At 55.2% G+C, this 11,934-nt stretch overlaps 5 protein-coding genes across 5 annotated transcripts; 3 read left to right on the top strand and 2 right to left on the bottom strand.

Moving 5' to 3' along the window:
• Positions 1–511: 511 nt before the first annotated feature.
• JN550_002197 (uncharacterized protein) lies at positions 512–2,171 on the top strand (the record flags this gene model as incomplete). Its single annotated transcript, XM_049313466.1, has 3 exons — positions 512–792; positions 856–1,422; positions 1,475–2,171. The coding sequence occupies 3 exons, from the start codon at positions 512–514 to the stop codon at positions 2,169–2,171; spliced, it is 1,545 nt and encodes a 514-aa protein (XP_049175488.1).
• Positions 2,172–2,468: 297 nt separating this feature from the next.
• On the bottom strand, positions 2,469–3,266 carry JN550_002196 (uncharacterized protein; the record flags this gene model as incomplete). Its single annotated transcript, XM_049313465.1, has 1 exon — positions 2,469–3,266. The coding sequence occupies one exon, from the start codon at positions 3,264–3,266 to the stop codon at positions 2,469–2,471; it is 798 nt and encodes a 265-aa protein (XP_049175487.1).
• A 2,455-nt stretch (positions 3,267–5,721) lies between these two features.
• On the top strand, positions 5,722–7,761 carry JN550_002195 (uncharacterized protein; the record flags this gene model as incomplete). The annotated part of the gene is made up of 11 exons (XM_049313464.1): positions 5,722–5,858; positions 5,917–6,097; positions 6,157–6,437; positions 6,489–6,574; positions 6,632–6,763; positions 6,817–6,895; positions 6,948–7,131; positions 7,196–7,316; positions 7,373–7,444; positions 7,512–7,583; positions 7,646–7,761. The coding sequence occupies 11 exons, from the start codon at positions 5,722–5,724 to the stop codon at positions 7,759–7,761; spliced, it is 1,461 nt and encodes a 486-aa protein (XP_049175486.1).
• A 1,865-nt stretch (positions 7,762–9,626) lies between these two features.
• JN550_002194 (uncharacterized protein) lies at positions 9,627–10,001 on the top strand (the record flags this gene model as incomplete). The annotated part of the gene is made up of 1 exon (XM_049313463.1): positions 9,627–10,001. The coding sequence occupies one exon, from the start codon at positions 9,627–9,629 to the stop codon at positions 9,999–10,001; it is 375 nt and encodes a 124-aa protein (XP_049175485.1).
• Positions 10,002–10,630: 629 nt separating this feature from the next.
• JN550_002193 (uncharacterized protein) lies at positions 10,631–11,926 on the bottom strand (the record flags this gene model as incomplete). Its single annotated transcript, XM_049313462.1, has 1 exon — positions 10,631–11,926. One exon carries the CDS (start codon positions 11,924–11,926, stop codon positions 10,631–10,633), a length of 1,296 nt encoding a protein of 431 aa, XP_049175484.1.
• Positions 11,927–11,934: the final 8 nt, after the last annotated feature.

Below are 11,934 nucleotides of genomic sequence, written 5' to 3'. Positions count from 1 at the left end.
CCCTAAACAATCCCAAGTTCGGGTCGCACAGAGGCAGGGTAGTAACGTAATAAGAATCGCCTTAGGAACGTCGACGAACCATCACGAATCTTTACCCGAGATTGCAACAAGCTTCGTCGTGAGCCCCATGCCTAGCTGTTTGCCGTCAACAAGCTCATTTTGACATCGGCCCTGGCCAAAGCCAAGGGAAAAGTTGAGCAGACTCAACGGCTCGACACCTCCACAAGCTCTACCATCATTTCCAACGAGGAGCAGGCTAATTGATGCTGTCGCGTCGACACCGGGTCTCTCTTGATCGATCCTGTACCCCCACTCGCGAAAAGTTGAGAAATATCGCCTGTTCTTGACAGTCGTTCCGTCAAATACCATCCACAGGCCGACAAAGATCGAGAGCAAGCTGCTACTGTCCTCGACGAACCACGGGCGAGAATCCGACAACAGGGTATCCTTCCGCGAAGCCACTATCCGTTCTGCACCGCATCCGCCACAGAAGTGCGGTGCAGCAGGCAAGATGACCACTGGCGATCTCGCTGAGAAGAAGCCAGCCGTAGATGACCTGGAAGCTGGCCCACGAACCGAGTCGCATCATCCGGGAATAGCGTCTCTCCTGAACGTGGAGCCAGGCGTTATATATAAACCTGATGTAGGGGGTAAGCCGAGGTGGTATCAACGCCTTCTTGACGCCGGCGTGGAAGAAAATGGAGTGAAACCGGTGCCAGTTGAAAGGCGAACAATAACATCCTACAACAACCTCTTCAGCGTCTTTTTCACAGCATTGCTATGCGTGCTCCCGTGAGTAGCTGATAGGTCCCCTTACTGTGTTTGTCGTTGTCAAACTAAGTTTGTTCGTTATAGGATACCGACTGGAATGCTCGCGACCTTGGTATTTGGAATGAGTCTTAGGGATGCGTCGTTGACCATCCTGTTCTTCTCGATGTTGACCTGTGCCCTGCCGGCGTTCATGGGCTGTGGAGGATATAAGACAGGCCTGAGACAGCTTATCCAGGCTAGATACTCGTGGGGTCTCTATATTGTCACATTGCCGCTTATTCTGAATGCCGCGACCGTCACTGGCTTCTCGTTGGTTGCTGCAATCGTCGGGGGCCAAACGATAGCCGCCATCAATCCCGGACATGTCAGTGTCAACGTCGGAATTGTAATAACTATCGTCATTAGTTTCGCCGTATCCTTGCTGGGATTTCGGGCGCTCCACTGGTGGGAACGTTGGAGCTGGATACCAAATTTGCTGGCGATTCTCATAACCGTGGGATGTGGCGGACGTTTCCTTTTCCAACAAGCAGAAACCGAGGCGGCCACTGCACCGCAGGTCGTGTCCTATGGCGGTCTTATCGCGGGATACTTCATCACGTTTGGTGGCACGGTCTCCGATTACTCCATATATCACAACCCTAAGGCCTCAAAGTCAGTACCTATTGCATGACCTTCTCGGTTACAAGAGCTAACGGAAAGAAAGGGCCAAAATCTTTACATACATTTACCTTGGACTCCTAACGCCGTCAGTGCCCCTCTTTGTCCTCGGCGCGGCCATGGGCGGAGCTGTACCGGTTGTAGAAGGCTGGTCTGATGCATATGATGCCTATGGCGCCGGAGGCATACTTGCAGAGATGCTCACATCTGCTGGTGGTTTTGGGAAGTTCGTCCTGGTTCTGCTTGCTCTGAGCGTTCTTGGCAACATTGCAATCTCCATGTACTCGGTGGCGTTGAACCTCCAGATGGTCCTGCCCGTCTTCACAAAGGTCCCAAGATATTTCTTCATCCTCGTTGTCATCGTAGTGATGATACCCATCGCGATCAAGGCTGCCGAGGAGTGGGAGGAGTCTTTGGAGAACTTTCTGGCTCTGATTGGGTACTGGGCCGGTTGCTTCGACGCGGTTCTCATAGAAGAACTCGTCGTCTTCCGGCGCATGGATTTCTCGACGTATGACCACGCGATCTGGAATGTGGGGAGGAGGCTTCCGTCAGGTGTCGCTGCCATTGCAGCATCGATCTGCGCGATGGGCTTGGTTGTCCCGGGTATGGCAGAGGTTTGGTACACTGGTCCGATAGCGGAAACAACTGGAGATATCGGCTTTGAGATGGCCTTCTTCGTAACGGCCCTCTGCTACCTTCCTTTCCGGTGGCTCGAGATCAGGGTAAGAGGTCATCTCTAGGCTGTGTCGGCATGCGCCAGACGAGGGGGCCAAGGGACAGGGTTGTGAGCGCCCTCTGCAACAGGTGCGTCAGAGGCGCAGGCGGCGCCCCAGACAAGGCTCAGGAGCGGGCTTGAAACGGTGTAGATAGCAGTGGTAGGGCCCTCGATGTCTATTCAACATTAGAACATCCGGCTATGACGCAGTAGTAAAACGGTTTGAAATCACATGAATGGTGGCTGTCGGGTCGTCAAGGAGAGATCAAACGTACCGTCGGTTGATGTAGAAATCTGGTCAGTTGCATTTGCCTTTGCTACGCTACGTCTCTTTGCTGCCCGCAAGCCTGCCGCACAGGACAACGTCCTCGCCGAGCGGGACCCAATTGGTGTCGGCAAGCCGGGCTGCAGGGATTGGGTGGCCATGAGCATCAACCCTACGAGCGGGTGAAACCACAACCCCGCCCTTGCCTAACCATGTGGGCGCAATTGTCACGATTACCGAGTCGATGAGGTGGTTTGCGCCAGGCTCCAGCAGAGAGTTGATGACCTCGCCGCCGCCCTCGACCATGAGGCTGTGCAGCCCCTCGCTCTGGAGAGCCAACAGAATGTCTCTCCACTGCACCCTCTGGGTCACTGCGTCACGGTCAAGGGCGATGTACTTCCCGCCGTGCTCCTTCAGGAGGTCTTGCTGCTCCGGCGACAGGGCCGTACCGGTTGTGGTTATGATGAACGGGGCCAAGCCGCGTCCAGACTTGGCCAGTTGCAGCACCTTACTCTGCCGCGTGAATTGCCAACGCAGGTTGGGATCTATCACAACTGGCCGGGGCTGTTGTGTAGCGCCGACTCCTTGTATACGACAGTTCAGACCGGGGTCATCGGCCACGGCCGTCCCCACTCCAATGCATATGGCATCGTGCCGGCTGCGTAGATAGTGTGTCATTGCCTTTGATTGGGGACCGGAAAGCGCTGTCCTGGTTCCCGGGGCCAGGGAGAGGGCCGAATCGAGAGACGTAGCAAACGTGAGGGTAACAAATGGCGTGGAGCATTCCCGTGGCGGCAGATGAGGTTCCAGTTTGTCGGCCTCGAGACGCGGAAATGTCAAAGTCTGGTCTCCCATCTTTCCGAATCCCTTCAGGGGGCCAATGATTGCGTTGAGCTGAATATCTGATGGCGACCCAAGTGTGACGGCTCGGATGCGACGTTCTCGTGAGATAGACAAGGCAAGCCCGAGAGTCGTGGGCGAGTCTCTTGTTGATCAAACCAAGACACTTTTCCCAGGAGGATGGTACTGATATGATCTGGCGTCCCGTGGCCTCCTGGCAACCGTGTACAACGTACTCTTCGTCCCCGAGGCCCCCGAGGTGGGATTTGTGGTCGGAAGCGTCCCGACTGTTTTCAGAGATTGGCTGACCGACGTTACACTAAACGTGAGACAGTCCGAAAGGGAAACTCATGCGGCGGTTTCTGAGGCGGTTTCTGCAGCGGAACACCGTGACCAACAGCTACGCAGCAGAAGCAAAGCAGAGGCAAGGCGAGGCAGAAGCAGACGGCGGGATTTGCAGCGAGACTCTGACCACGTTTGTGCCGGTGTCTTCTGCCCTTAGATATGCTTTTTGCAGGGCTCGCGGATGCGCCTAGGGCCCCTGCCAAATCACTAATAGGCCTGCAAAACACTGGGGTTTACCTCTTTCAGGAGCCGCCAACGGTTCCACCCAATGAGGGGCCTAGCCTACTCCAGGATAGTCTGGCACTCGCCGGCAGGCAATTCGAGTGGATGGTTTTGGGCAGACTGAACCCAAGTACCTCTCTCTCTGTCTGTAACCAGGTAAACTTGAGTGAGCCCTGCCGCACACAAGTCACCCTCGCAGAGCATGCCCGAAAGGATATGCCGCGCTCGTATTCGCTCTGATGGCCCGCTCAAAGTGTTGGCTGCTATGGTATATGAGACCGCCAGCTTCTTCACCAGAAACGCGATGTGAATGGGGGCGGCTGTGTCAAATCCGCATCTGGGAAATCCCCCCGCCGTCCAGTGCGATCCAATGTTCGGTGCAAGAGCAGGGCCTGCAGGGGTGCCTGGACACCCGGTGTGCGCCCCGGCCTGGCCTTGTCCAATCTAAAATCACCCGGGTCCCACGGAGACGCAGGTGCTTGCCAAACATGGCAGCGTTAGTTCATCGCAAGCCCTCTGCTCCAGAGTCTCAGAAACTGCACGCGTCGTATGGTCCTTCAAGCTGTATGCATCTGGTTACGTTTCCTCTGCTCGAGCGGCCTCTCTGTGGTCTGGTTGGCGGGCTCGCGGGAAATATCGTCGGTAATATTGTCCTTGGACGCAATCCCCAGTCTACGGTATGGTACGTTGCAAGCCAAAAAAAGACTGATTCACCACTGCACGGACTTCTGCACGATCTTCCCACCCTTGCTCCGTTCTGGCGCGATGCAAGATCAATACGGACTATACGGTGCCCTATCTTTCCGCCGCCAACTAGCAGCGTATGACAGGACCTGGACGTCAAGCCGCCCTGTCTGCGCCTGGCCGCTCACACGTCCCTGGATTTCCGCCGCCCTGTTTACCACAATCGTCATACTTGTCGTGCTCTGCGTTATCTTGATCCCGCGTTTTCTTGCCGGCCTGTTGTAGAACACCAGATTTCAACCTATCCGGGGCTGGTTAATTTATCCCACACATATACCTGCCCCCCAAACCAGAACCAGGGTAATATAACGCTGATATGCTTCCGTGGAATACCCAGCCTAAGTTAGCTCATCGTCATGTCCTTCGTTACCATGCACACTGTTCGAAAATCGTACGATACGGTCATACCTGGCCAGCCCTACTCGACAGTTTGCTCCCTGTACAGATGCTCCCCCAAAAGCGACCACATATTACCGTGTTAGCCTACGCAAGGGCACGTCATGACTCGCGACCCTCGGGCCGAAGTTATCATCATTGCTGAGCCGGCTTTGAGACAACCAGATGCGCAAGCATGGTATCATATGAAACGTACCGGTTGTCGTACCGATAGATAAGATGCTGGCATGCATAAACAGCAGAACGAGAGAAGATGTGTCGTACCTGGTGAAAAGCTTGCCAATCCAGGGCACGCTTTCGACCCTGCAGCCAGGCTCGGATCTATACCCACGGTTAACAGTATCCGAGGCTCTTTATAGGACAGCAGTGGATGACGGCTGCATTCCGCGCGCCGGGTTGCCCATTTATATTGCCGCCGGCAACGCGCGTAGCGGAAGGATTTGGCTTCCTTGGGCCCGAGAAGTACCAGTTGAACCTTGCCTGGTCAGAATTCTAGGAGTTCAGATCTATCCTTGCGATATGCGCTCGACCCACTTGGTTCCATCTGGCGTGTGGTTGTTATACCTAACCAAGAAACTTTCTTCTTCTAGCTGCCTTCTGCACTAATGCATGTCCTGCTGATTAGAATTCTACTACTCTTCGTCCTGACGTAGAAACGAGCCAAGGCACGCACCAGTTACATCAAAGGTGCCATCAATCCTATATTCGTCCATCTCCTTACACCATAAAGCTTCTGGCAGTTGAGCGCAAGATCAAAACCGACATGGGAGCAGTTCGACACCGAGGGCGAGCCGCAGCGTTTGGACTGTCTTGTCAGTCAGTCTTCATGACTAGCTCCACCCCAGAAGATCCATACAGATATCAAGTAGGCTTTGGGAATTTCTTCAACTCAGAAGCTGTGTATGTTGGAAACCTTGCAGTAAAGCTGCACAACTCTCTTAACAACTTACCTATATAGTCCTGGCGTTATTCCCGAATCACAAAACACGCCTCAAGTATGCAAGTATGGGCTATACCCTGAACAGCTTACGAGCACTGGTTTCATTGCGTCCCGGAACTCAATGCAACATGTATGGTTTTACAGAATTCTTCCTGGAGTTGTCCAAGGTGCAGCCGCCAAGCTCTCTGGTAACCTAGATGTGAGTTAGAGTATAGCCAGATTATACTAGTTGAATATATGCTTACACGATATGCGAAGCTTGAGGCAAACTTCTCTACCAACAATGATAACGTCGAGTTCCCACCCCACGCCCTCTGCTGGTTACCTTTCAAGTTGCCGTCCCAGAGCGAACGAGTTGATTTCATCGAAGGCATCAAGACAATAGCGGGCAATGGGGATGCGACTATGAAGGAGGGCCTTGCTATTCACATTTATGCAGCTAACGTTTCCATGACGAACCGAGCATTTTGCAGTCACGACGGCGACCTGCTCATCATACCTCAGCAGGGAAGACTCGATATACAAACAGAACTCGGCATGTAAGCGATGTGCAGTGGGTAGCCCAAGATTACATATATTGACAATAGTAGGTTAATGGTCCGACCGGGCGAGCTCGTCGTGATACAAGCCGGTATCAGATTCAAAGTCTCCCTGCCAGATGGTCCTTCGAGAGGATGTATGTGCAGACCCTTGTGCTGGTTGTACTTTGACGCAAGCTTCTGATCCTTCTTAGATATTCAGGAAATATTTGGCAGCCATTACGAACTACCAGACATGGGACCCTTGGGTGCTAACGGCATGGCGCTTCCGAGAAATTTTGAGTTCCCGATTGCCTCTTTCGACGAGGATATTTCTGAATGGGAAGGTAGCTATTCAACAAACAGCCGATAACGTCTACGTGGGGTTAACAGTCTCTAGTTGTTGTCAAATTAGCAGGAAAGTTGTGGTCGTACAAACAGCAACACACACCGTTTGACGTCGTGGCGTGGCACGGGAAGTACGTGCAATTCACTGTCATCAATCTCAAGGCATGGACTAATAGTTAATAGTTGTATTCCATACAAATATGCTTTGGCGAAGTTCATCAATACCGCTGTGGTCGATAGGGACCAAAGTGACCCGTCCGTGTACACAGTTCTGACGGCAAAATCGAAAATCCCCGGCGTAGCAATCACCGAGGTCATGGCGTTTACTCCGAAATGGAATGCCACGACCAACAGCTTCCGGCCTCCTGTGAGTTGTCCTCTATACAAGACTCTAAGTCCATGCGGTGAACAGTCAATAGTAACACTTGCAGTATTACCATCGCAACATGGCTGCTGAGGTCATGGGTATCATCTACGGGCCGTACGGTGGCAGCAGCCGCGACCTTCGCGCTGGAGGCCTCAGTGTGCAATCCAGCTACACTGCTCATGGTGGTAGGGCCTGTCCTTATCTCGAGGCCCCATTGACGCGCGGCTCTAATTGTGACTAGAAACCTACGAGACGTACAAGAAGGCGACGACAGCCGAGCTGAAGCCAGAAAGGGTCGGCGAGGGCGTTCTTGGTAGGCAATAGCTCATTCTCTACCTGGTCCATAGGCCCGTGCTAACCTGTGCTAACTGCCACACTAGCTTTCATGTTCCATATACCAACACATATTGGACTGACAAAGTACGCGCTCGAGCGAAGTGGAGTGCTGCATCGTAAGCTTGGCCTGAACCCCAACAGCATGCGCGGAAATTGTTGGCTAACTGAAAGATCGAAGCTCCATCCCCGGCGCTCTTCAACTCTATGAGACCACACTTTCTCGAGCATACCGACGAGGTGAACGCAGACCTGAAGCGGATGGGCCTCCTGCCATTGGGGACACCCAGATCATGATTGCGGTGAATCACCATGGCACCATGAAGTAGATGAAACGCGAATATACTCAACATTTAGCCCACATAACTATACGTAGCCACAGATAAAGAAAACGATCCAACTTTGAAGCCCCCGGCCGCCGAGGCGGGAGTATTGGTTACCATGGCCGGCCAACCGTGAAGTTCCGAGCACCGGCGTATTGCTTTTTCCCCTGTCAAGCCTGTCTAAGGCTGTCCCGCTGTCTCGGACGCCCACCACGCATGCAGTCATGATGTGCAGAGATCGCCGCAGAATTTATAGATCTAAGTCATGGTAGCGTTGAAGTCGAGTTCTACCTTGCGAACCGGCGCCCTTGCTCGATGCTCCTAGAGGTGGAGCTACCTATAGTCCCTAGACTGCAGTTCCGCTTCAACGGAATCTATCCCGCAGCGGCCTTTGCAATATGTTCTGGCTCGTCTTTCCATTCAATGATTTTACGAGGATAAATGTTGATTCATTCGTTCAGAGACATTGTCCTACGTAATATCCAATGTAATAAGCGTTGGATCGTAGTCATGTGACGAACACTTGCGTGTATCCTGCTGGGCAAAGGCTCTGGCGTATCTAGTTACACATCAGGAACGCAACAGCTCCAGATGTATGTGATAGGTTCGTTGCAAAATCATGATTGCCATGGCCCAACGGCATGGCTTGACGGGAGGCGCCGCCAGCACAAGGCCGGCGATAAGCATTGGCATATCCCGAGGAGGACATGCCCCGCTCCGTCTTCTCCACCGTGAGGGCCCCGGGGGGAGATGCAGTCAATCCGTTTGAGTTGGCTTCATCCCACTGATTTCACGGCGCGGCCATGCTTTTTCCATGTCATATGTCGAGCCAATGCAGGCTCGGGGGTTTTCATCTGTCAGATCACAAGCCAATGCTGCCGGCGGCACGCACCCGCGGGGCAGGGCTCCCCAGTCCTGCAAAGGACTTTTGCTAGTTTACATGGCACCGTTATGGCTGGGGGATCGTGCAGTCGTTCCGTTTTCCGGGCAAGCTGGGGAAGGCGGTGACTCAAGAAGCAACGCTGGTAGATGTCCATATGAAGACGCCACTCCGCCGCCTGTTTCACAGCGGAAGGACTTTTTACACACAACTCCGGCGGCGCTGCAAGGACGCATCCCATTGGTGCCGGGCCTCTTTGCTTCGCAACGTGCCGAGTGGTGCTTCACCAGTGTGGCGCAGACGGCCTGTTCACTCCCCGCCACACGTGGCGTCATACAGCCAACCCCTTATTGGACCATTGTCTGGCCTCGTCATCTTGAGACGCGGATGGTTTGCAAACGAGCTCTCTGTGTCGCAAGATGGAGGGGCAGGGGTGGCTTGGAAGCTGCTGTGTAAGTGACAGCTTCAGTGAAGCCCGAGAGTCTCTGCTACATCTGAGGACGTCTCCTACAAACTCACAAACACACGCAGACAAGGCAGGTTCTCAGTCTTGCGAATGCTTGGCGACCACAACTATTGGCTTCTTGATTAATCTCCATTGTGTCCGTTTCGCTGGCGCTGTCATTTGTTTCCGCCTCCGTTGAACCATCTTGGCGCACTGGACGCCGAGGCTCTAACAACGCCCGAAATCTCCAGCTTGTCTGTCTGCCTCCTCGTGACTGAGGTGCTTCGCCACAACCTTGAGCGTAAATCTCGCCCGCCTTGCGCCGAGTATCCGAGCGAAGATCCTAGGCCAACTGTTTCCTGTCGCTTTTGACTTTGCATCAATTTTTCTTCATCGATCAACTACCTAGGCAAGGCTCCGAAGCGCCAGCGCCCTTCTCTGTCGCATATCCATCGCCTGATCGAGACTGTTCTCCAATTACCTCTCCAACCGTCAACTCCGAGTCGCATCCATCATGTCGAAGCCCCACGACGAACCTCCGGCTTACAATGCCGGGCCGCAACAGCCTCAGGCCTCGTACCAGGGCGGCTACCCTCAGAACCAGCAACAAGTCGGCCCTTACGGCCAAGGCCCGTACGGTCCGCCTGCGAATGGGAGCTACTACCAGTCGAACCCGAACATGGGCTATTACCAACAACAAGGGCCGCCGCAGGGGGGTTACTACCAGCAGCAGCAACAGGGCCCCTATGGGTACCAGCAAGGCGGATACTACGGACAGCCGGGCTACCCACCCCAGGGACGGTATCAAAACCAGAGCCACAAGCCAGGATGTCTTGAAGGTATCTTGGCGGGTTTGGCCGTCTGCTGCTGTCTGGATTTCCTATTTTAAGATGGCGGCGTGATACGGCGCGATCGAGGACGGAGCGTCAGCAGAGAAATGTGACTGCGCATCGCAAACCTTCAGACACTCGTTCAGCGGAAAGGGCGAGCGGACTGGGTTCGTAGACGCCGAGACGGCCCTTCGGGTTTGGGGGAAGGCCTCCGCCAGGCGCATCGAACATCAAACAGTGAAGCAGACCAGTTCTACGGCGTTGGAAGGAGGATTTGATTACCACCACGGCACAGCATTGGGTAGGCGTTATGGACATAGGCTTGAACTAGCGACCCGCCTGGGACGTCGGCCGCCCACTCGTTTGGGAACCTTTTCTTTTTCTGTTTCGTTACTTGCAGCAGAGGGCGCAGTATATGTAGTATACTAATAAATTGCATTATCACCACCGTCCGGAGCCCAGGTATCAGCAATACGCCTGTGAAATATGCGCGACGTTGTTTCTTCGGATAGGAGATGCATCGCTAGAACGCTACTCGAGCGGAAGTGGACGACGAAAGGTTTATATGATATAACTCCAACGCATGCTATCCAACAACGAACTACCCATCTATACTACGAGTACATGGCAACTGGAGTCTGATGTGGATGAGGCCGGAACCCACCAACCCTCCCAAATCAAGCCCGATCTACGACAGGCCGGCATATAATTGGGCAAACTGCTCCTGAGCGTTCTTGACACAGTCGTGGCCGTAGATCATGGCCTGCACCTCGGGGCTGGCCCACTTGTCGGGCACGGGCTTGCCCTTCTCCTTGGCCTCGGCGAACATGCGGTCGCGCTCCTCCTTGGCCTTGCCCTCGCCCAGGTGCAGCGTGCGGCCCGAGAAGGCGGCGAGGTCGACGAGGGTGGTGGCGCGCTCCTTGCGCAGGGCCTCGTAGACGCGCAGGGCGCGGGCCACGGCGTCGGCGTCGGCGCCGTCCCCGGGCACCAGGCTCAGCGTCTCGGCCAGCGTCGCGGCGTCCTCCATGGCGAGGGCGGCGCCCTGCGCCAGGTGCGGCAGCGTCGGGTGGCACGAGTCGCCGACCAGGGCGACGTTGCCGTGCGTCCACTGGTCCAGCGGCTTGTGCGACCGCAGGCGCCACTCGCACACCTCGCCCTCGGGGACCAGGTCCAGCATGGTCTGGACCAGGGGGCAGAAGTCGGCGTAGACCTGCTTCATGGCGCTCTTGTCGCCCTTGGTGGTGTAGGTGGCGTTGGTCGCGGCGGCGAAGTTGGAGTCGGGCTGCGCCGTCGACAGGTTGTAGATGTTGTGGCTGCTGATGGGGTAGGCGACGATGTGCCGCTTCTCGCCGATCCAGCGCATGGCGCAGTTGGAGTCGAGCAGCTCGATCAGCTCCGGGTAAGGAGACAGCTGCTCGCGCGTCAACATGATGCGGTACGCGGCCTGCCCCGTGTCCTCGACCTCGCCCTCGACCTTGAGCTCCCGCAGCATGTCGTACCGGGTCTGCGACTTGATGCCGTCGGCGCCCACGAGCACGTCGGTCTCGACCGTGTACTCGTCGCCGTCCCGGGGCTTGATGGTGAACCGGGGCTTGGCCCCGAACGCGGACACGCCAGCCAGCTGCGAGCCGAACTTGAAGGTGATGGCGCTCTCCTTCTGGCAGGCCTCGTACAGACCGCCGGCCAAGCTCTCACGGTGGCCCGTCATGTGCGGGTACCCATACTTGGCCTCAATGTCGGGCATGTCGACATGCGCGAGCTCCTTGTTTGTCGAACCCTGGACGATGCTCGTCGCCGTGATGTTTGTGGCCTCCCTCTCGATCCGCGTGCCCTTCAAGCAGTCTAAGCGGTCCAATATCCGCAGCATGTTGGGGGCAAGCTGGATGCCGGCGCCCACGAAGCCCAGGTTTGAGGCCGTCTCGTACACGGTGACGCTCTTGAAACCCTTTTTGGCGAAGGCCAGCGCAGCGGTCAGGCCGCCCATGCCTGTGT

This window comes from Neoarthrinium moseri (assembly GCF_022829205.1).
Source record: "Neoarthrinium moseri strain CBS 164.80 chromosome Unknown scaffold5_Wmoseri_CBS_16480, whole genome shotgun sequence".
In the NCBI taxonomy this organism is placed as follows: Eukaryota; Fungi; Ascomycota; class Sordariomycetes; order Amphisphaeriales; family Apiosporaceae; genus Neoarthrinium; species Neoarthrinium moseri.
The sequence above is the reverse complement of the archived record's forward strand: the minus strand, read 5'-3'. Positions and strand labels throughout refer to the sequence as shown.